General features: G+C 38.0%; 1 protein-coding gene across 4 annotated transcripts in view; it reads left to right on the forward strand.

The window, feature by feature from the left end:
• Zmym4 (zinc finger MYM-type containing 4) overlaps nucleotides 1–24,972 on the forward strand; it is a 128,886-nt gene that overhangs the window by 20,852 nt on the left and 83,062 nt on the right. For 3 of the 4 annotated variants that reach the window (XM_052715876.1, XM_052715875.1, XM_052715878.1), the window contains exon 2: nucleotides 2,049–2,094. In XM_052715876.1, the coding sequence (XP_052571836.1) occupies nucleotides 2,049–2,094 (46 nt within the window). Of the gene's footprint in view, nucleotides 1–2,048; nucleotides 2,095–24,541; nucleotides 24,602–24,972 lie in introns of all 4 variants that reach the window. The other variant, XM_052715877.1, reaches the window with a different exon arrangement.

The raw sequence follows: 24,972 nt of genomic DNA on the forward strand, positions 1-24,972 counted from the left end.
AGCCTCTGAATGATTATTTTATAAGCTGCTGTGGGACCAATTGGGACAATTAGAAATAAGGCAAGGATGTCCAGTTTTATTACTTGTACTAACATAGTACAGGACTTAGCTAATTCAATAAAGAATAAAAGCATAGTAATAAGAAAGAAATAAAGCTTTTTAATTTTTTTTTTTTTTTTTTTGGAGACAGGGTTTCTCTGTGCTCTGGATGTCCTGGAACTCACTTTATAGACCAGGTGGTCTTGAACTCACAGAGATCTACCTGCCCCTGCCTCCTGAGTGTTGGAATTAAAGGTGTGCACCACCACTAGCCAGCAAGCTGTTTTTATTTATAAGCAAAATAGTTGTATACATAGACAACCCCAAGGAATCTCAAATGCTTTTAAAACTAATGAGTTTTACGAGATTACAAATAAAAGCATCAAAGTAAAAAATTCAATAATACTTTTTATATACCAGTAGCAAGAAATCGAAATGAAATACTTTTTTTCAGTTACATATATTGCAGTAGGAAACAAAAGCATGAATGATTTACAAAGTAACAATAAGCTCTGGATGCTAAAAAACTATAGTAGAAAAAAAAAAAGACCTAAATAAATGGGCAAGACTCTCATGCTCATTGATACCATAGTATCTATCCAGTCTCTCTGAATTGATTTATGGATGAAATATTAAATTATTTGTAAGATATAAATTTAAGTTTCATCTCTGTCATATAGAGAACCTGGAAGCAGTCCATCCCATTACAATATTTAAAATGTATAAATCATAATGAAAAATTTAAGAACATTTTATCTGTCTTTAAATTTTTTATAGCACACTAATTGAAAATCTTTGAACTATAGAAAGTTTATCTTAGGAAGATTTCTTTGAGAATAATTTATATTATTATGACAGTCATGAAATAGAGGACTGGAGAGTAGAAATGACTATAAAAACAGAAGCCAAAGAGTGAAGCTGCAAATCTAAGATGATCAAAGGTGAAACATGCTGATAAAATCAGTATTAGTGAGAGTGTAAGGAAAGGAGCACTCAGATGTGGGAAGAAATTAAGATAGCTATTTTGGGGAGCAGTTTGACAAATATGCACAGATATTTTAACTATCAGTAACTTTTGATACAGTTATTGCACTTCTTTAAGTTTACATCAGAAACTCTAAAGAGATACATACAACAGTATCCATAATAATAATGAAGAAAATGCTGTATGAATTAAGTAAATTACTATCCAGACAATGGGGACACGTAGAACTATTACATACACACACACACACACACACCCACACACCCACCATAATAATTCATACAAAAATGTCTACTAATGTACTCATTTGTTAATCTTACAACAGCAAAAATAAAATTGCCCTATTTTATGAGCTAAAACCATATTCATATTAAAGGAAGAGTTCAAGGAATATATTCCAAATCATTAATAATTACTTTTGGGGATGGTGGTGGCACACGCCTTTAATTCCAGCACTCGGGAGGCAGAGGCAGGCAGATTTCTGTGAGTTTGAGGCCAGTCTGGGCTACAGAGTGAGTTCCAGGACAGCTTCCAAAGCTACACGGAGAAACCCTGTCTCGAAAAACCAAAAAAAGAAAACAAAAAAAAGTTACTGTATATTGAAATGCACAAGGTGACCCCTGACATCAGTTCGTATGACTTATCAGTGTGATTCTGACTCTTGTTAGTGTTCTCTTCCAAAAATGTTCTGTCATTAAGTCTCTCTGGGAAATGCTTGCCAGCTGTTTGGCTCATGCTTGAAATCTCAGCACTTGGAAGGCTAAAGGTAAGAAGAGTACCATGAATTCCAGGAGTGGCCCCAGCTTTATTTCCACTTGCTGTCTGTTTTACAGGTCTAGAATTACCTCAGACTCTGCTCTACTTCTGTCTTATAGTCCCTACATACTCAACAGTAGCCATCACTGTAACATGGTTGACTTTGATTTTAAGAACAACAAATTTCTGCTGGTGGAGTAGAGAGGGATTCCAAAAAGTAAGATTGAAATATTTGAGAATAATGGTATTTTTCTCTTTTTTTTTCCAGTTTGAACAGAAAAGTGATGCAGTTTTTGATGAAATTGTAGAGAACTGTAAGTACTATTTGAGGAAAAAAATGGTTCCCTTTAGTTATTATGTCTTGATTCAGTATTTAACCATTATAGTTTTTAGTTAGTATTGAATTGTGTGATGGTCCAGTTTGGGTTAACCTTAGTGTCATTAAGTTGAGGTGTTTAGATTGTTCTTTATTTTTAGTAAATATTCTTTCAGTTTTTATTGTGTTAAAACAAAGCAATACTTTGTGCTGATATGGATTGTATAGCTTGCACTTACCTTTTCCTTTTTTTTTTTTTTACAGGTTTTTAATTAGTTTGCAGTCTCTTTAGATGCTGTGTGATAGATTATAAAAGTAATACATTAATTACAGTACAGAATGATTAACGTAGAAAGTAAATGTCTTTATTACTATTTTCAAAAGATTTAACTAGCTTTAAGAGTTTAATATATATCTTTCCAGACCTTTTCTATGAATGTGTACACATAAGTGGTATATGAGGTTTATGTTCAGGAACCACATGAATATTATTCCTGTTTTTTCATTCAACTGTGTAGACATCTTTCTGTGTCAGTGGCTATAGACGTATTGTATGTGTCCTTTTAATTGCTACTGGTATTTTATTACAGGGCTATAACGTAACCAGCTTCCCATTAATACATATAAACAACTTTAAATTTTTTATTATTAAAAACAATACTGAATATGTTTTGCTATATGTATTGTTTATATGTTCATGTATTTCTGTAGGATAAATACTAAGAATGGAATTGAATTTTACAGGATGTTTATATACTTGTTTATGTATGGTAAATTTTGTCATCTAGAATTTTTAAGGGGAATATGTTTCTTTTTCTTTACATTTACCTCCACTCAGTTCTGTACATACCTACCTTCTCGTTACAGTTAGTTTGACAACATTTTTTTGAATGATAACTAGTAATAATTCTCCTAGTCTACAGTGGATTTAGCTATTGAATGTTCTTGCAAGCAGTAGAGTCTAGATAGAAGAAACATTTATACACACACACACACACACACACACACACACACACACACACACACACATTTATTTAATGTGGTCCTGAGGATTAAGTCTAGGGCTTCACGTAAGCAAGTGCTCTACCACTGAACAACATTACTTAAGCATTGGAAGAGAAAGGTTAGATGTATAATGAAATATTTCACAGTATTTAATGAGGAAGTAAAGAACAAAGTGTCAGAGTCTTCAGCAAATGATCATGGACCTTTTGTTTTTGTAGTGTTTCTGGAAAGTGGTTTTGTTAGATTGACGGTTTTTTGTTTTTTGTTTTTTGTTTTTTTTTCGAGACAGGGTTTCTCTATGTAGCTTTGCACCTTTCCTGGAACTCCCTTTATAGACCAGGCTGGCCTCGAACTCACAGAAATCCGCCTGCCTCTGCCTCCCGAGTGCTGGGATTAAAGACTTACTATGTAGTTTAAGCTTGTCTGGAGCTCAGTATATAGTGACCAGACTGGCCTTGGACTCACAGAGACTTGTCTGCTGGAAATAAAGATCACTATGCCTAGCTTGACTGACTTTAAAAAAAGAAAGACTTAGCCGGGCGGTGGTGGTGCACGCCTTTCTTTAATCCCAGCACTCAGGAGGCAGAGCCAGGCAAATCTTTGTGAGTTTGAGTCCAGCCTGGTCTACAAAGTGAGGTCCAGGACAGGCTCCAAAGCTGCACAGAGAAACCCTGTCTTGAAAAAAGAAAAAAAGAAAAGAAAAACAAAAGAAAGATTTATTTTTAATTTTGTGTCTGTGTGTGTCTTTGTATGTGCACATGAGTGCAGGTCTTGGAGGAGGCCAGAGCATCAGATGTTCCTGAAGCTGGAGTTTACAAGTTGTCTAACATAGGTACTGGGAATTGAACTCAGGTTTTCTGCAAGAACAGTATATGCTCTTAACTGCTGAGCTACCTCTCTAACCTCTTGATTGACTTAAATTTTTGTTTCATTTTATTTTATGTATATAGATACTTGGCTTGTATGTATGTCTGTGTACTACATGCATGTATGATATATGTTGGATCCTCTGGAGTTGTGGTTGGTTGTAAGCTGTTATGTGTGTGCAGTCAAACACAGGTTCTTGGGAGAGCATTCTTAACCACTGGGCCCTCTCTATCCTCCAGAAGTTTATCCTTTTGGAATGGTAGATTAATTTTATACATTGTGTTTAAAAATTTCTGTCTTGTTTTTATTTGACAGTATGACAAAATCACATATTGAAAAAATAAGCTTAAGTCAAAACATTGAACAGTCCTTTCAATTAGAGAAATTCAGTCAGCTAACAGGAATGACAGTATTGTAAACTGATTTGATACTTGTTGCACAAATCCTAAATGGTCTTATAATAAAAACCTGGAGCCAGATATCAGGGTGAAAGCTGAAAGGTCGGAGAAGCAGAATAAGCCACAGATACCTCCTCTTACCTCACCAACTCCTCAGCCTGACAGAACCTCTACAGGAGAGCGAATTCCTGTCTCCTCCCGCTTTATATTCCTTTCTCTGCGAGCCATATCACTTCCTGTCTCAAGTGCTGGAATTAAAAGTGTGTGCCACCACTGCCTGGCTCTGTTTCTCTTTTAGACTGGATTAATCTCATGTAGCCCACTGTGGCCTTGAATTCACAGAAATTCAGATCTCTGCTTCTGACTCTCAAAGAGTGCTAAGATTAAAGGTGTGTGCCACCATTGTCTGACCTCTGTGGCTAACTCTGGCTCACTCTTTCGTCTGATCTTCAGGCAAGCTTTATTTCTTGGATTACAAATATATCACCACAGATACTATTGTCAGTTTCTTTTTTTTATTGTCAGTTTTAGTAAAATAAATAATAATATCCATATATACCATAGAGTACTATGTATTGAATTCCAGTGTAGATACTTCCCTGTCATTTCTTTTTACTTTCTTATATGTATATTCATTTAAAATTGGTAATTAATATAGAAAGATTATGACTGAACCACCTTGGTTTTTCTGCTCATCTTTGAACTTGTCATTGGTGGTCAGGAAGGTAGTCAAATATTAAAACAGCAGCTAGAACTCATCCCTCTACCATTATAACTCATTTTCACTACTTTTTTTCTCAGTACATTTGTTTTAACCAATAATTTTTAAATACTTGCTGTAAATACACCTTTGCTCAGGTCTGGTATTATTAATAGAAGTAAACTAAATGGTTTTCTTTTCTACATTCATCATTTTATTTTGTACTATTTATTTTTTGAAACAGTTTCACTGTGTAGCCCTGATTGGCCTGGAACTCACTGCGTAGATTAGGCTGACTTCCAACTTCCTAAAGAGCTGTTGGGGCGTTCTTTGTAGCATGAGTCAGTTGAAGAAAGAAGGCACTCCAAGATGAAATTTTGAAGCCTGTGTGGCAGCAGGAAGGTCTAGTCTCTGATGTACTGAACCTAGAACAGCTGTGCAAAGGCGTATTCTTTGATTGTTACCCAGTGTTGTTTTTTGGGTAAAGTATTTCCTTATACCAAAGTCGCTATTCTAATCTATATGTCTCACTAAAGGAAAGCATCACATGCCCTCATGACTTACAGTTCATTATTGTGTATCATTGCAGTACACAATAATCTAAGAGCCTTAGGTGTACCAGAGGCGTCTTGTGACCAAAGTCATGCAAAGGTTGCAACACACCTCTTCAGTAAAACATTTCTACAAATCACAGAAAACAATCACTGTTTTCCACAAAGATTCTTTTTGGTGATTTTTATTTGTGCTTTAATAATTAAAGTTTGCCTGGAGATCAGAGGAAATAGCAAGCCATTTTTTTTTTTAAGATTTATTTATTTATTATGTATACAGTGTTCTGTCTGCATATACACCTGCAGGTCAGAAGAGGGCGCCAGATCTCATTATGGATGGTTGTGAGCCACCATGTGGTTGCTAGGAATTGAACTCATGACCTCTGGAAGAACAGCCAGTGCTCTTAACTTCTGAGCCATCTCTCCAGCCCCCAGCAAGCCATTTTAAGTAAACAAAGAAGTCAGGCAGCTGTAGCACATGCCCTTAATCCTATCACTTAGCAGGCAGGATCTCTGTGTGTTCAAGGCCATACTGGAGAACATGGCCAAGCGTGGTGATACACACCCTTAATCCCAGTACCAACCATAGAGTCCTGGAGGACTGTACAGACAGACAGTGACAGAGCTTTGTATGAAGGGGAAGTGAGGTAGCTGGGGTAAGAGAGCCAATAAGAGGGCAGAAAAGCAAGGTACATAAGACCTGGGTAAACAACTCGAAGCTGCTGAGTTGGTGAGGTAAGGTTAGCTGTGGCTTTCCTTACTTCCTTGATCTTTCTCTAAGGTTTTTACCCTATATTTGGCTTCATTTTTTTTTTTGTTTTGTTTTTTTAATTTAATAAGACCATTTAGAAATTCGTCTACAACTCTTTACTGTTTACCACAATGATTCATCAAGGTCAAAGTACATCTGGAAAAAAAGCTGTTCATTCTAATGTCTAACCCAGAAACAGCCACTCTGCTAAATTCCTACAAGATCTGTCTGCCTCTGCCTTCTAAGCGCTGGGATTAAAGACATGCACCACCATGCCCAGCTTCCTTTAAAGATTCGTATTCAGTAAAAGTTCCTGAAATACCAGCTCATTAATGAATAACTATTAACATGATTGATAGATTAAGTTCTTTGAGAACAAACAACAGTTTTCAAGGAAAAATTAGAGCATTGCTAATTTGTTCATGAAATAGTCACTTAGATTCAGAACGTTTGTTTTATTTATACTAGTTTGTAAAAAGCCGCCATATGTATTTCTTTAACTTTTAAATGGTAAAGAATAGTTTTATTAGGAAAATGAAAATGATGTACAACCTTGGATAGTTAAATTATAGAAGGGTCAGAAATATACTGATGTGTTTGAAGATTTGGATTCTACTTAGATGCACCTCATTCTTTTAAAAATTCTATTATATTTATAGGAAAACAGCGGGTTCCACTCTTGTTATACCTTTCTCTCATTTACTTTTAATTGTAATTTAATTTTATTACTGTATGTCCAGAGTGGGGTCCAGGTGTGTCACTGTACACATGGGAAGGCCAGAGGACAACTTTGGATTTGACTCTTTCTGTCCATCATATGTGGGTTCCAGGGATCAACTTAAGTCTTCATAGACTTGCTTAGCAAATGTCTTTCCCAGAGATATGCAACTGCTTCCCTCTTGTCTTTTTGAAATAAGATCTTTCTCTGGTAGCTGTCCTCGAACTGTGTAACACAGGCTGGTATTAGCTTGCCTCCAATACTTCTACTTTAGTTGCTTTTTTGTTGTTGTCGTCTTTTTTTTCCTCTTTGTTTTTTAGAGACAGGGTTTCTCTGTATAGCCTTGGCTGTCCTGGAACTTGATGTGTAGACCAGGCTGGCCTTGAACTCACAGAGATCCACCTGTCTCTCCTGAGTGCTGGGATTAAAGGTTTGGGTTGGGCCTCTCCCCATCAATCAGTTAAGAAAATGCCCTCCATAGTAGTGGTGCACGCCTTTAATCCCAGCACTCAGGAAGCAAATGCAGGTGGATCTCTGTGAGTTCGAGGCCAGTCTGTTCTATAGAGTGAGTTCCAGGACAGCCAGGGCTACACAGAGAAACCCTGTTTCTGAAAACAAAAACAAAAACAAAAGAAAAGAAAATGCCCTCCATCCAGATATCAGGGAGCCATTTTCTCAATTAAGGCTCCCTCCTCTGTGATGACTCTAGCTTGTGTCAACTTGACATAGAACTAACCAGCACAGTCTCCTAGTTCAGGATTCACAGGTGTGTGCCATAACACCCAGATTTAGGCCTATCCTAAAGAGCTGGTCTGGAAGTGCTGCCTACTTTTGCCAAAGTAGCTTCAAAGAAATCTAGTACTTGTAGTCCCATTGTTGAATCTGTTTTTGCTTTAGAGTAAAACTGAAGATCCCTTAGTAAGGAAGAGAAGGACATTGTTACTAGATGTGTATTATTTGCTACAGTGGTCACCTAGATGAAGATACTACACTATACTTAGGGGGGAAAAAAGCAACTAAGGCCTAATGATACAGTTTATTTTTTAAATTTTTTTAATGTATTTTTATTTATTTATTTATTTTTTAAAGTTTTTGGTTTTTTGGCACAGGGTTTCTCTGTAGCCCTGGCTGTCGTAGAACTCACTATGTAGACCAGGCTGGCCTCAAACTCACAGAGATCCACCTGCTTCTGCCTCCCAAGTGCTGAGATTAAAGTTGTAAACCACCACTTCTCAGCTCTTTTTTAAATTGAAAAAATTTTATTATTATGTGTATGAGTGTTTTGCCTGCATGTCTGTCTGTCTGTCTGTCTGTCTGTCTGTCTGTATGTGTATCAGTCAGTACCTGATGCCTGTCAGGTGAAGGTGTCAGATTCCCTTGGACTGGATGGATATTACAGATGGTTGTGAGCTACTTTTTGGATCCTTGGAATAGTCTCCTCTGGAAGAATGGCCAGTGCCCTTAATTAGTGAGCCATCTTTCTGTCCCCTACAGTTTAGCTTTTAATTGATAATTTGAATGCAGGTTTACCTAAACCTAAGCCTCTTTTAAATCCTTCACCACTTATTTCTATGTTTTCTTCCTTCTTGAGATACAATCCTACATATTGTTATGTTGTCATGGATGACCTTGGGTTCTCTAACCTCTGTAGTTCTGGGATCATAGGCATGCTCTGATTTTGTGTTTGGTTTTTTTGAGATGTGATCACTTGTGGCCCAGACTAACTTCAGATTCTGTAAATGGAGGTGGAGCCTTTTGTCCCAACCTCCCAGTCCTAAATAATCACACAAAAGCTTATATTAATGATTGGTGGATGGCTCAGGCTTATTACTAACTAGCTCTTACATGTAAGTTAACCCATTTCTATTAATCTGAGTATTGTCACATGACTGTGGCTTTAATGGTCCTCTGGCATCTTGGTTCTTTGGGTGGCTGGCTTGTGTATCCCCCCTCCACTCCTTATCCTGAGTGCTCAGTTTGATTCTTCCACCTGACCTTATCCTTCATTGCCTTAGGCCAAAACAGCTTTATCAAACAATGAAAGAAATACATATTCATAGCATACAGAAGGATCATCCCACAGCATTTCCCCCTTTCTGTCCAATCAAAAAGGAAGGTTTTAACTTTAATATAGTAAAATTACATATAACAAAACAGTTATTAAGCAAGAATTACACTTACAATGTCTAGTCTCTTCAAATTTAACAAAATCAGAGAAGACATTCAATTGTCTATCCTATCTTGGTGAGTCTATAAAGTTTTATATCTAATTTATCCTTAATCATAATTAAGGAAACTATAACTATAATTACCTAGTCTTCAACTCCATCAAAGACCCGAGAATGCTATGTGATGTCTTTCTGTATGCTGTGAATATGTGTTGCTCTGATTGGTTGATAAATAATGCTACATTGGCCTATGGCAGGGCAGGATGGAGTCAGGCAGGAAAATCTCAAGAGAGATAGTGGGAGGAGAAAGGAGAGGAAGGAGATGCTGCAAGCCACCGTTAGGAGAAGCAAGATGTGAAAATACCGGTAAGCCATGGCTATGTGGCAACTTATAGATTAATTGAAATGGATTAATTTAAGATATAAGAGCTAGCTAGCAAGAAGCTTGAGCTACAAGCCATCGCCATACAGTTCGTAATTAATATAAGCCTCTGTGTGTTTATTTGGGTCTGAGCAGCTGCAGGACTGGGTGGGACACAGGAAAACTTTCAGCTGCATTTGGTGCCCAATGTGGGGCATTAATCCACATAGATCTAAGAAAGCGTAAAGATTCTGAATGCACAGAAATGGAGCCACACCAGGCTTCCTAGTCTCAAAGGCTCATGCCAGTAGCAGTGTAGAAACTTCTCTTCCATCAGCTGCCAGTATGATGGAGCTGGCCACCAGCCGCAGCAGCATGGTAGATCCCACTGCAGTACACAATAGTGTCTCCAAGCCTCACTGTGCACATGAGGAAGCAGGAGCATACATGCCACACTGCACACATGTGAGGTCTGAGTCATTTCTCCTTCTATTATGGGTTTCAGGAATTGAACTTAGATTGTTAGGCATGTTCATCAAATGCTTTTACCTGTTGAGCCATTTCAGTGTCTTCACCCTCACAAAAAATAAATAAGTAAATTTGCCAGGTATGGTAATGCACTCCATTAATCCCGGCACTCTGGGAGGCAGTGGTAGGCAAATCTATGTGAGTTTGAGGTCAGCCTACTCTACAAAATGAATTCTAGTACAGCCAGAGCTACACAGAGAAACCTTGTCACAACAAAAACAAAATGAAACAAATTTATTCATTTTTTTAAATAGTGATGGAGATCAAATTCAATTCCTCATGCATTCCAGGGAAGTATTTTATCATTAGGCTACAGCCTCAGCCTTAGAAAATGTTTTTTAATTGTATCTGTTCTTAAAATTGAGCTGTACTGACAGGGCAGATGTATTAGAATTCAAATTAATATCGATATTATGTTAACTACAGAAACTGATAATGGTTAATACTTCTGTGTCACTATTTTTGGGAAATTGTGAATAGGGATAGGGATCTGTTGATAGATCTTAATAAGGATACCACCAAAGTCTGAATTTAGAGAATCACTGAATTTTATTTATTTATTACTTACAGGAACAGAAATGACTCAGGAATAGTTGGCTTACCAAAATCCTGCCCCATAATGGGTGACACCCACAAGCCAGCAGCCTGGAGTTTCCTGCACTGCTTGTAGTCAGGCCTCTCCATAGGTTGGAGAATGTCTTTTTCCAGGCAGCTTGATTGGTCTCTGCTTTTTCCATGTAACTTGGCTGATATGCCTCTTTTAGACAGCTCAACGTCCTTAGTCTGAGAGGAGGCCTTATGCTTACATAAACTCAGTGAGGTAGAGAGATAGGGGTCTAGTGTGTGTGGTTCATTTCAGGTACTTACTGAAGCTCTGGAGTTGTTTACTTCCTGAATACAGAGGCTCCATCCATTTAGAACATATTGAGTCTTAAAGAGCTTCCCTCTAGAGACTGGAGAGACGATGTTATTGGTTAAGAGTACTTACTATACTTTAGAGGACTTGTGTTCAGTTTCCAGCACCCACATTGGGCAGATCACAACACCTTCAAAACCAGCTCTCGGGGACCCAGTGCCTCTAGCCTCCATGGGTACCAAAAGTCATGTGCACATTTCCCCCACCCCCGCATATAATGAATAATAATAATAGTAATAATAATAAAATACCTTAAAGAGCTGCCTGTTGGACTGAATATTGTATCTTAGGAAATTGTACAATATTCCTTATAATTATTTCTATTATGTTATTGTTATTCAACTCATTCCATTTCTTTAAAATCTAATTTTATTTTATTTATTACTGTTATCATTATTTTCATTATTATTACTTTTTGGGGGGTTTTTTGAGACAGGGTTTCTCTGTGTATGTAGCTTTGGCGTCTCGCCTGGAACTCAGTCTCTAGCCCAGGCTAGCCTTGAATTCTCAGAGATCTGCCTGGCTCTGCCTCCTGTGTGTTAGGATTAAAGGCATGCACCACCACTGCCTGGCTGTTTTTATTTTTTTGAGATAGGGAACCTCTACATAGCCCTGGCTGTCTTAGAAGTCACTATGTAGACCAGGCTGGCCTCCAACTCAGAAATCTACTTTTCTCTGCTGCCTGAGTGCTGGGATTAGAGGCATGTGCCACTACACCTGGCTAATTTTTATGATTTTTAATTATATGTATGTGGATATGTGTATTGTGAGTGAAGGTTCCCTGAGAGGCCAGAGACTTGGATCCCCTGGAGCTGTAGTTAACAGAAAGTTGTGAGCCACCTGGTGGTGGGAACAGAACTCTGGCCCTCTGAAAGAGTAGTGAGTACACTTAACCACTGAACCATTGCTTAGCCCCTGTTATTCTTTTTTTTTTCCCAAATGGAATTCAGTACAGTTCAAAAATAGGCGGTGAGTGCTAGGCCAGTATTTGGGATGCTGAAGCATGAGGATTATGAGTTATATAGGCCTGCTTACACTACTGAGTGTGTTCTAGGCCAGCTGGAGCTATCATGTGAGACAGCTGTCTCAAAGAAAACAAAATCGGGGCTTGAGAGGTCTCGGTGGCTAAGGGTACTTGGTGCTTTTGCAAAGGATCTGGGTTTGGTTTCCATTATCCTCTTTTGGCCTCTACAGGCACCATGCATATGTACACAGTGCACATATGTACACACAGGCAAACAACTTGTAGACATAAAATTAAATAAATACTTTAAAAAAACCACATAATAATAATAATAATAATAATAATAATAATAATAATAATAATAGTAATAAAATGTCTAAGTGTGAGAATGTGTGTGTGTGTGTGTGTGTGTGTGTGTGTGTATGTGTGTGTGTGTATGTGTGTGTGTATGTATGTGTGTGTGTAAAGAAATGTTGAAACCAAAGTCTTAACATTTGTTTAGGGCTATAACATTGGTGGAAAATTGACATGTTATTATTTGAAAAACAACACAAGTCTCAATATTCGTTTTAGTTTATTAAACAGTTAAACTATATTACAGTTTTAGTGGACTTGATAGATATCAGTAGAACATTTCATCCAACAGAAACAGAATACAGTCTTCTCAGCAGCATATTGGACTGTCTCCTAAATATAGCACATTCTCAGACACAAAACAAGTATTTGTTCACACAAAAGAATCTAAACTATTATCTTTTCAGAATAAAGTACAATAAGACTAGAAGTCAGTAGCAAGATAATTGATAGAAACCACACAAAAACATTTACACTAAATAGCATACTCTTGAATGACCAGTGGAGAAATTTTAGGAAATTATAAAGGTCTTAGAATTGAAAGAAAATGAGCACACAAAAATCCAGAACTTTAGGTACAGTAAAGGCACTTCTAAGAGGAAAGTTTATAGTTTTGATACATAGTTTACATTAGAAAAATAGGGAGAGGCGCTAGAGAGATGACTCAGCAGTTAAAAGTATACACTGCTTTTGCAGAGCACTGTTTTTGCATATTTACCTGTGTTTAGTTCACAGCACCTACATGGGCAGTTCACAATCACCTGTAACTCCTGCTTCAGGGGAATCCAATAGTTTTTCTTGGCCTCCAAGAGCAGTTGTATCCATGTATATATATCCTACACAGACATATGCAAATACATAGTTAAGAATAAGGGGGCTGGAGAAATGGTTCAGTGGTTAAGAGTACTAGCTGCTCTTCCAGAGGACCTGGGTTCAATTCCCAGCACACACATGACAGTTTGCAACTGTCTGTAACTCCAGTCCCAGAGGATCCGACACCCTCACATGGACATACATGCAGACAAAACACTATTGCACATAAAATTAAAAAAAAAAATTTAGAGGCTAGCCATGTTGGTACATGCCTTTAACCCCAGCATTTATGGGTTTGAGGCAAGACATCTATATGAGTTCAAGGTCTGCCTGATCTATATAGCATGTTCTAGGCTAGTCAGGACAATATAATGAGAATCTTAAAAAACAAAAAAAAACAAAAAAAAAAACAAAAAAAAAATAAAAACACCAGAAAGACCTCTAGTAAATAACCTAATGATACACCACAAGGTTCTAGAAAAAGAAGAAAATTCAAACCCCAAAGTAGTAAACATTAAAAAAAAAAAATAAAGATCAGAGCAGAAACCAATGAAATAGAAACTAAAAGAAGAGTACATAGAATCAGAATTGATTCTCTGAGGGAAAAAGAAAAGATAAAGATTGAGAAATCCCAAGCCAGATGTGGTGGCAGCATGCTTTTAATCCCAGCACTTGGGAGGCAGATGCAGGCAGATCTCTCTGAGTTCGAGGTCTTCCTGGTCTACAGAATGAGTTCTAGGACATCCAGGGTTACACAGTGAAACCCAGTGTCAAAAAAACAAACTAAGAAATCTCCAGCCAAGCTAACAAAAAGAGAGAGACATACCAAATTAATAAAATTAGAGACGAAAAAGAGGCGATTACTACAGATTTTAATGAAAAAGAATCATTAGAGAGTACTTTGTGACTAATGTTCAAGAAACTGTAAAATCTAATAGAGGAAATAGATACATTTCTAGACACATGACTTACCAAATTAAACAACATAGATCCAAACAATCAACAAAATTGAAATGGTAACAAAATGTCTTCCAAGAAAGCTTAGCCCAAGTTTGGACAACTCACTACTGGATTCTACTAAACCTTAAATGAACAGCTTACACCAGTGTTCCTAAAATAGAAATGGAAGGACCACCAAAACTCATTATGCCTGGGACCAGATAAGGTTACACATACACACGCACGCACGCACACCAGTTACTCGGGTGAAGACAGAGACAAAAATTCTCTTACCATTTTTTGCAAACTATTCAAGGACACAAGATCATATATCATGAACATGCTATAGGGATGATGTTAGGTCTCAAGCCTGGGACAATTGCCTCTAGGTTCTCCCAGCATCCCTCCGTCTACTAGTTACAGGGCCCTCCTGGCTGGCATACACTCCCCCCATAGCCCTTCCCTGGCTCTCCCTTCTTCCCTCTCCTCACATGTCCCGGCTCAGGGTTATGTCCACTCTGGTTTTTTCCAGATGTCTCTGCCTCTGGTTTTGCTCTCCCTTTTATTCACAATAAACTTTCTTAACAGGCATGCTGGGGCACACCTTTAATCCCAGCATTTAGGAGGCAGAGGCAGGAAGAGCTCTGTGAGCTCGAGGCCAGCCTGGTCTACAAAGTGAGTTCTAGGACAGCTAAGGCTGTTAACACAGAGAAACCCTGTCTCAAAAAACTACACACATAAAAAATAATAATAAAGAATTAAACTTTCCCCTCCACTATACCTAGTAGCAGTCCTCTATTGTTCGAATATTAAATGGTCTTCATTAAATGGTCTTCATAAAATTTAACATTCCTTCATGGCAAAAGTCCTGAAGTAGCATGTAACAAAGACTACATGCAACAAGCTTATATGCAATTATGTGAAATTGGGAAAAATTTAGGCAACTTCCTCTAAGACTGGAATGACACAAAGATGCCACTCTCAGTCAGTACACTGCTCAATGTCTTAGCTAGATCCTAAGATAGAATAAATAAAAGGAATACAAATAGGAAAGGTAGAAATCAAATTAATTTCTATTTTCATGTGAACATGATCCTGTGCTTAAAAGATCCTAAGGATGTCTTGTGTGGTACCACATCTTTAATTCCAGCACTGGGAAAGCAGAAGAAGTTGGATCTCTGTGATTTTGAGGCCAGCCTGGTCTTCAGAGTGAGTTCCAGGACAGCCAGGACTATTATACATAACTAAAGAAGGAAATAAAAGAACCTAAGGACCCCAACATAAAACTCTTAATACTTGAAAAATATTTGTACCAGTGCTGTCAGAAAATATTTGTACCAGTGATGTCGGACACAAAATCCACCAACAAAAATCAGTACTTTTTTAATATCAATGATAAACTTGCCCAGAAAAAGGAAAACTTATCCATGATAGCTTCAAAATAAAACCAGAACCAAACCAACCACAGGAATAAACATAAGCAAGAAATGGAAGACCTCTGTAATAAAAACTGTACTACAGAGAATCCCTGTCTCAAACAAAACAAAAACAAAAAAAAGTAAACTGAAGAAAGAAGCCAGGGAAGACACTAGTTTGAAAAGCACTCGTGTATTCATGAGTTGGCAAAAGTAATATTATAAAAATGGCTCTATTATCAAAAGTGATCTGCAGGTTCAATACAGTCCCTATCAAAATCCCAGTGTTATTCTTCACAGAATTAGGAAACAAAAATTAATATTGAAGCACAAAAGACCACAAATAACAGAGTATCCTATGCAGAAAGGACAGTGCTGGAGGTATTATAGTACCAAATTATATTACAGAGCCTCGTTAGAAAACCAGAATGATACTGGCTTAAAAGCCAACACATAGGCCAATGGAGTATACTTGAGGACTCTGAGAGAAATCTGTAATGCTGTAGCCACCTGATTTTCCTTTGAAAAGGCTGTGAAAAACAGTTACTGGGAAAAGAGTTTACATGGGGCTGGGTTTTCTACAGACAAAAGAATGAAACAAGATCCATGTCTTCGACATTGTAAAACAACAGTAAGAAGTGATTAAAGACCTTAATGTTACAATCTTTGAAAATGCCAGAGAAAAACAGGAAAAACATTTCAAGATTAAGGGATCAGCAGGTATTTTTCTGAAAAGCAATCCAATTGCATAAGAAATAGTGCCAAGAATTGACAGGGGTTACAGTGAAATTCAAAAGCTTTTGTACAACAAAGAGTCAGTGAGAGCTTTCAGCAGTGAGGGGAATGGATCTTTGCTAAATGTGCTTAAGACAGAAATGTAGTATTTAGGACATCTAGAAAACTGCAAAAATCAAACACCAAAACAAAATTAACAACAACAAAACCCAAATCATCTAATCAGTAAATTGGCTAATGAATGGAAGAGATACTTCTCAAAAAAATGTATTCTGGAAGTGGGATTCTTAGATCATATGGCAACTTTAGTTTCATGTTTTGTTTTTTTTTTTTTTCCGAGACAGGGTTTCTCTGTGTAGCTTTGCGCCTGTCCTGGAACTCACTTGGTAGCCCAGGCTGGCCTCGAACTCACAGAGATCCGCCTGGCTCTGCCTCCCGAGTGCTGGGATTAAAGGCGTGCGCCACCACCGCCCGGCTAGTTTCATGTTTTTAAACTACATTGTTTTTTTCTGAATTGTTATGACATTACATTTTAGTACCAACTGTATAGAATTTTAGTATCTATACATCCTCAACTCCCCATGTTATTTTCTGTGGTGTTTTTTTTTTTTTTTTTTGGTTTTTTCGAGACAGGGTTTCTCTGTGTAGCTTTGCGCCTTTTCCTGGAACTCACTTGGTAGCCCAGGCTGGCCTCGAACTCACAGAGATCCGCCTGGCTCTGCCTCCCGAGTGCTGGGATTAAATCCCACCGCCCGGCTTTTTTTTTTTTTTTTTTGGTTTTTTTATTTTCTGTGTTTTTAATAGTATCTGTTGTAATTAGTAGCAGCAAGGAAATTCTCAAACACAGCAAACCAAATCAGCCAGTGAAGGAAGACTTTAGTTAGAGATGAGGAAATGTGTGTACTTGTACTTGTACTACAAGCATACAGAGACAAACCCTGCAAAGCAGAGGGGCATCTAGGACCTGGAAATCCAGTTTCTCAAGGGCTGGGTTTTTAAAGTCTTCCAGTGGGTCTTCGTCCTTTAATTGGATTGGTGGTTGATTGTCCCACAACTGTAAGGTAAACATAGCCTTATCTTGAACTCTGGACAATCCATTGCAGCAAGGATAGTGTTTTTGTCTCAGGTTAGAGAGTGTAGAAGAAGCCAGCCATCTTAGAAGTTCACCACCTTTGGGGTTGGGGATTTAGCTCAGTGGTAGAGCGCTTGCCTAAAGGCCCTGGGTTCCGTCCTCAGCTCTGGAAAAAAAAAAAAAAGACAAAATAGCAAAGAAGTTCACCACCTTTATTACCTAGTGTCTGCCTAGAGGAAATCTAAGTCCTATCCTGGTCCCTCAGTATCTAACTTTAGTTTTTGATTTGTGTTTCTTTAATGTTGAGTATCTTGCTGGCTTGATGTCTTTCTTGAAGTCCTTTGCCTGGGTTATAGTCAGATTATCTGGGGTCTTTGTTTAATAAAAAAATCTTCAACCGGGCGATGGTGGCGCACGCCTTTAATCCCAGCACTCGGGAGGCAGAGGCAGGAGGATCTCTGTGAGTTCGAGGCCAGCCTGGTCTACAAAGTGAGTTCCAGGAAAGGCGCAAAACTGCAGAGAAACCCTGTCTCGAAAAACCAACAGCAAAAAAAAAAATCTTCATATATTCTGAATATTAACCTTTTCCAGATACACGATTTGCAGAAATCTTGGCTATCATTGTCCAGCATTCATTGCACTGTGGCATTTCATTGTGATTGTTTCCATTGATGTATAGAAGTTTTCTAGTTTCCTATAGTCTATTTTCTATTTTTGCTTTGTTACCTGTAATTTTGGTACCAAGTCCAGGAAATCATTGCCACATTTAGGGTCATGAAGTTTTCTATGAGAAAATTTGTAGTTTTGTATCTTACATATAAGATGTACTAGAATTTTAAAAAGTCAGGTGTGGTGCATCACATATGTAGTTTCAATCCTTGGAAGGCTGAATTATGAGTTGGAGGCCAGCCTGGGCTAGAGTGAAATCTTGTCTCAAAAAACTCCAGACTAGTATGGGTGAACCTGTGCATGCATGCACATATGTGTGCATATAAGAAACGGAAACCAAACCTGTGCCAGGTACTAGATTCAATCTCCAGCACTGCAATAACTTGAAAAAATTTTAAAGTATGTCTTAATGTTTGTGGAGTTCTTGATGTTTCCAGGTGTTCTACTATAAAATTTCCTCTATGAGCATTCTTGTTATGTATATTCCCTAATAAGATGTAAAGAAGCACATTGTTCTGCCTGGGAAGATGGCTCAGTGCATAATGGTGTTTGTTGCGCAAGCCAGGCAACCTGAGTTCCGTGCCCCAACTTATATAAAAGTGGAAGGACAGAACCCACTCTACCAGATCTCCACATATTCACTGTATGCACAGTATATGTGTGCTCTTCTTGCCCTACATACACATAATAAGTAATAAAAGTAGGGACTGGAGAGATGGGTCAGTGGTTAAGAGTATAGGCTGTGCTTCCAGAGGCCATGGGTCCGATTTACACGGTGGCTCATAGCAGTCTGTAACTCTAATTCCAGGGGATTTGTTTCCTTCTTCTTGCCTGAGGGCAGTGCATGCACATGGTGCACAGAGGCAAAACATACACATAGGCAAAACACTCATATACATAAATAATAAAAATATAAAATAAGATGTATAGAATACTGTTTTAAGATGTTTGTTACAGTGATCCTGTTAAAATATCTTTAAGATTCATTGCTCTGTGGCAAGGTTGGTATACTTCTTAAAAATGGAAGATAGTAAACATTTTAGACTGTTGCAGCAATATAGCTATGCAGTGATTCAGTTGAACTGTCATAGGCAATATATGTGAATGAGTTAGTGTGTTTGTTTGCAATAAAAGTTTATGGATGCTTTCAATTTCATATAATTTTCTTGTGTCAGGAAATGTTCTTTTTTTGACCCCCCCCCTCAACCATTTGAAATGTGAAAACAATGATTAGCTCTTGTGAATATGTGAATAAGAGGTGGTTCTTGGGGTTGGCACCAGATATAGTTTACTTTTCTTTGTAGGTGATTACTTACAGCTAAGGAATGTAAATTCTCAGGTTTTGTAGGAATACAAAAATCAATTTCAGTCAGGCGGTGGTGGTGCACACCTTTAATCTCAGCAAAGACAGAGGCCAGCCTGGTCTGCAGAGCAGAGTTCCAGGACAACCAGGGCTACACAAAGAAACCCTGTCTTGAAAAACCAGAAAAAAAAAAAAAAAAGAAAAAAGAAAAAATTTAGTTCTTCAGAATTTCATTCATTTACTCTTTTGTCATTGGTGAAATAGTATTGTAGTCACCTCAAGTCTGGCCCACATGTCATCTGTCAAACTTGAAAAATATTAGCAAAATGGGAGTTAGAATATGGAACTCACTTTATATATTTACTTGTTTATTCATCTTACATTTATTTATGTGTGTGTATATGTGTAGTGTGTGGTTGTACCACATTGTACATACAGAAGCCAGTGTACAGCGTGTAGGAATCTGTTCTCTCCTTCCACCATGTGGGTCCTGAAATCGAACTCAGGTCACTATGCTTGGTTTGGTGTCAGGTACCATCCTGCTAGTCCTTCATTTTGTTTTCAATTTGCATTTCTCTGATTAGTAATCAGTAATAGTAATTCAACTGAACATTTTTTCATTTTATTGGTCATTTAAAAGTTTTATGAGGGGGCTCGGGAGATGGCTCAGTGGTTAAAAGCACTGGGTGCTCTTCCAGAAGACCCTGGTTCAATTCCCAGCACCCACATGGCACCCCACAACTGTCTGTAACTCAAGTTCCAGGGGATCCAGAATCCTCACATTGACATACATGAAGGCAAAAACCAATGCATGTAAAATAAAAATAAATAATTATTTTTTTTGGTCTCTGGGAAGCAGTTAGAAAAGAGTGGAGATTTTATATCCTGTCGTGAGCACTGTGTTAAGACTTGTAAAACTGTGCTGGCTGGGCGGTGGTGGCGCACGCCTTTAATCCCAGCACTCGGGAGGCAGAGCCAGGCGGATCTCTGTGAGTTCGAGGCCAGCCTGGGCTACCAAGTGAGTTCCAGGAGAGGCGCAAAGCTACACAGAGAAACCCTGTCTCGAAAAACAAACAAACAAACAAACAAAAAAAAAAAAAAAACTGAGCTGGGTTTGATGACAGATAGAGAACAGTGCACTTAGGCACTCGGAGACTTGCCTAAAGTTAACACAAGAATAACGACAAAATGTTAACTGTGGCCCGCTCGTGATTTGGGAATCCTGGTGACTTGGACTTCTTTTTTTGTGTTCCTGGAACATCCATGATTATACAGTACAAATCTGTTACTTCTGCATGTTAAAAAATCCCAATTACATATATATTTTGGAGGTGGAGTGAAATAGGTTCTCTGCTGTTTCCTAAATGTCTTGTACATTTTTTACTTTTTTGTTGGAACTGAGGACTGAACCCACGGTCTTGCACTTGCTAGGCAAGCGCTCTACCACTGAGCTAAATCCCCAACCCCACATTTTTACTTTTTCACGACCAAATAAAGTCACCAAACACTTGTAATGCAAAGAATGGGATAAAAAAAAAAATTATGAGATGATGATTGCATTAAATTTGTTGCCCTTTTCCCATCGTATTTATTGAGTTATGGCAGTTCTCTAAATATTTGGTACAATGAACTCTTTAGTTATTGCCTTAGTATTTTTTCACAGTGATATACTTTGCATATGTAGAATCTAATTTTAATGTAGTTGATTGATAATAAATGCATTATTATCTTCCTTTGTGGTTCATATTTCCCCTTTATTTTATTTTGGAAAATCCTTGGTTGGAAAAGTAGATTATAGGGTTTTGGGCTATAGTTCAGCTGGTGGAATGCTTACTTAGCAAGTCTCAAGCCTTAGGTTTCTCCTCTAGCACTGCATGGTGATATACACTTGTAATCAGCATTTGGCAAGTGGAGGCAGGAAGAGCAAGAGCTCAAGGCCATCCTTGGTTTACATAGCAAGTTCAAGACTAGCCCTAAATATAGGAGATTTATTTAAAAAATAAATAAAAAGCAAGATCAATTATATTCCAACCAATGATCATTGGTTTTGCCTTAGTTTTTGTTTGTTTGTTTATTTTTGAAAGGTTCTTTGTATAGTCCTGGCTGTCCATAGAGCAGACTGGCCTCAAACTCACAGAGATCCTCCTGGCTCCCGAGTGCTAGGATTAAAAGTGTGCGCCACCACTGCCCGGCTAAAGTTTTTTCTTCATTGTATTTTATGAGTATGGGTGTTTTGCCTGCATGTATGTCTATGCACTACATGTGTGTAGTACCTACAGATATCAGAATGTGGATTCCCTAGAACTGAAGTAACAGATGTTAGCTCTCAGGTGGGTGCTAAGAATACAACCTGGCTTCTAGAAGAGCAGGTACTGTTGAGTCATCTTTTTACCGCTGATTTTTATTTTTTACTTGGGGAAGTCCTTCTGTAATCCCAGCACTCCTATGATCAATATAGGAGATGGAAAGAGGAAACTCACCCAGAAGTTCAAAGGCCAGTATGCACAGTAGAAACATGAGGGACCTTCCCTCAACAAGTGTTTCCCTCCCTCCTTTCTCTCCCCCCTCCACATGCACACACATGAAATATATAAAAGAAACAAGCTATTTAGAAGAGAACTACATACATTAACATAAAAAACTATCCATCTTTTAAAAATGGGGTGGACTCTACCCAGCAGCTAAATTAAATGACGGTTAAATGCCAGTTGTACATGGTAGCTAATAACTATAATGCTAACAGTTGAGAGGTCAATATAGGAAGAACTGCCTCCCAAATCTTTTCCTTTAAGTGGTGGCAAAGATCAACTTACGGCTGGTATACATGAAGCAGGTATTTTACTCTGGACCTCTTCATTTTTCATTTGTTTATATATTTATTTATTTATTTATTTATTTGGTTTTTCGAGACAGGGTTTCTCTGTGTAGCTTTGTGCCTTTCCTGGAACTCACTTGGCAGCCCAGGCTGGCCTCGAACTCACAGAGATCCGCCTGGCTCTGCCTCCCAAGTGCTGGGATTAAAGGCGTGCGCCACCACCGCCCGGCATATTTTTTTATTTTTAAGACAAAGTGTGATGTGACCCAGGATGTAGCCCAGGGTTAGGATAACCATGCTATAAAGTGAGACTGACTTTGATTTCCTGATCTTTCTATCTTAATTTCCCAAGTGCTAATATTATAGACCTGGACCACCATGTCTGGCAGGAAATTTTTATTATTATATATTTTATTTTTATGTGCATTGGTGTTTTACCTGCATGCATGTTTGTATGAAAGTGTCAAGTCCCCTGGGGGTAGAGTTACAGGCTGCTGTAGGCTGCCATGTGGGTGCTGAGGATTGAATCCAGGTCCTCTGTAAGAACAGCCAGTGCTTTTAACCACTGCACTCTCTCTCCACTTCTATTTTTATACTTTAATTTAGATTTATTATATTAGACAGATACTTACCCGATGAGGCAAGGTGCTGTTTATTACTTTTAAAAAGTTTGGGTTTTTTTTAGTTTGTTTTTGTGTGGGGTCTGTACACAGTTATGGAGAGGTTGCGTATGTATTTATGTATGAAAGATGAGTTTTTTTTTTTCCCTATAGGTCTCCACCTTATTTTTAAGGTCTCTTACTGAACCTGAAACTCTACTCTTTAGCTACACTGGTTGTCTAGCAAACTCCTGGCATTCACCTGTTTCCCTATTCATTTCCATGCTGAGGTTACTGATGTTTGGCCTCTTACCATTGAGTCAGGGATTTGAACTCAGATCTGTTTGCTGATTACACAGCATTGCTCGAATTCTAAAAGGTCTTTTAATAAAAAACCCAGTACCAGGTATTGGGATGAAAGCTGAAAGAAAGATCAGAGAAGCAGAGCAAGCCACAGCCACCCTCACCTCTCCAACTCCTCAGCCGATCCCATTTCCATGAATCCTCAGACAGAAAGCCTCTTGAGTCATCACCTGAAAAGCCTCAGCCAAAAAGAGATTTTGTTCCTGTCTCCTCACGCCTTATGTACCTTTCTCCGCCCACACATCACTTCCTGGGATTAAAGGCCTGTGTGCTTCCCAGGACTGGGATTAAAGATGTGTGCCACCACTGCCTGACTCTATTTTGTCTCCTAACCTGAGTCAATCTCATGTAGTCCAGGGTGGCCTTGAACTCACAGAGATCCAGACAGATCTCTGCCTCCTGAGTGCTAGGATTAAAGGTGTGTGCCATCACTGTCTAATATAGTGACTGTCTCTGTCCTCTCATCCTGAGGCAAGCTTTATTAGGATATACAATATATCACCACACATCTCCCCAGCCCTTTTGGTTTTGAGACAGAGTCCCTGTTACCAAGACTGCTTTTAAACCTTCAAGTAATCTTCCTACCTTAGTAATAACTCAGATAAACTGGGATTACACACACTTTTTGAACTATCTAGATTTTTTTCTTTATGATTTTAAGGTGTTTATTAATATACTACATTTTAACATGATTTTGTACAGTTTACAAAAATTTTATCAGTGTAGGGATATAGGTCTTAATGGTAAGTGGTTACCTAGCCCACATGAGACACTGGGTTAGATATCCAGTAATAAAAGAAAACAAAAATTGTAGTTCTCGACATGTGCATGTACTTACTTTTCAGAAGATTGTATGGTTTTATCTATATGTGGAGTCTCAGCTTTTTAAAATTAGTCTTGGGTTTGTTAAGGAACTGAGGACGATCTTCAACTACAGGCCCTTTTGCCTATACTTCCTGTGTGCTGGGATTACAGGTGTGTGCCAGTGCACCTGGTTTTGTTTGTTGCTGGGGATCAAACCCAGGCTTCATGCTTGCTACATGAGAACTCTACCAACTGAGTTAAATTCCCAGCCAGTGAATCAATGTTTCTATTATGTATTTGTATTAATAGCAGGGCACATGTTATACTAATCTTATTATAAACGCCTTACTTTTCATCATTCATTAAAGTTTTGTGATTATTTTCAAGTAAAAAGTATTTGTTATGCCCTTTCTTATGTCATTGCTTCTAAATTTTGTTATTTTTAAAAATGGATTATTTGTATTTATAGGTTATTATAATAATGATCTAAATAACTCATAATTCCCTTAATAAATGCAGTAACATTTTAAAATAAATTTGTGTCTATAGTGACGCACTTTAAAATCATCTAAGAATTTTTTTTCTCCCAATGACTGGTCAAATCACATAATTTCTTTTTTGTTTTGTTTATTTGCAGTGCCGGGAAGTTAAATTCTCTTTGCTAAAACTTTTAGGACTTCGTTAAATAACATTCAAGGTAATAGTCACCTTTGACTGATTCCTGATTCCATTTGAACTAGTTCTTAACATTTTGTCATTTGGTGATGATTGCTCTTGGTTTTTATCAAGTAGGCTCTGGGTACAGGCCTTTAATCTCAGTACTTGGGAGGCAGAGGCAGGCAGGTCTACATAGTGAGTTTGAGGCCAGTGTGTTCTACATAGTGAGTTCCAGGACAGCCCTGACTACATAGAGAGACTCTGTCACAAAAAACAAAACCCAAGAAAAACGATGAGATTAGGATTGTTCAGTGGGTAGCATTAGGACATGAATTAGACTTTGTAGTACCCACATTAACAAAAAAAAAAAAAAAAAAAAAAAAAGCTGGGCACTAATGCCAGTATTTATAA

Source organism: Peromyscus californicus, unplaced genomic scaffold, assembly GCF_007827085.1.
Source record: "Peromyscus californicus insignis strain IS unplaced genomic scaffold, ASM782708v3 Scaffold_5__1_contigs__length_169319896, whole genome shotgun sequence".
Lineage (NCBI taxonomy): Eukaryota > Metazoa > Chordata > Mammalia > Rodentia > Cricetidae > Peromyscus > Peromyscus californicus.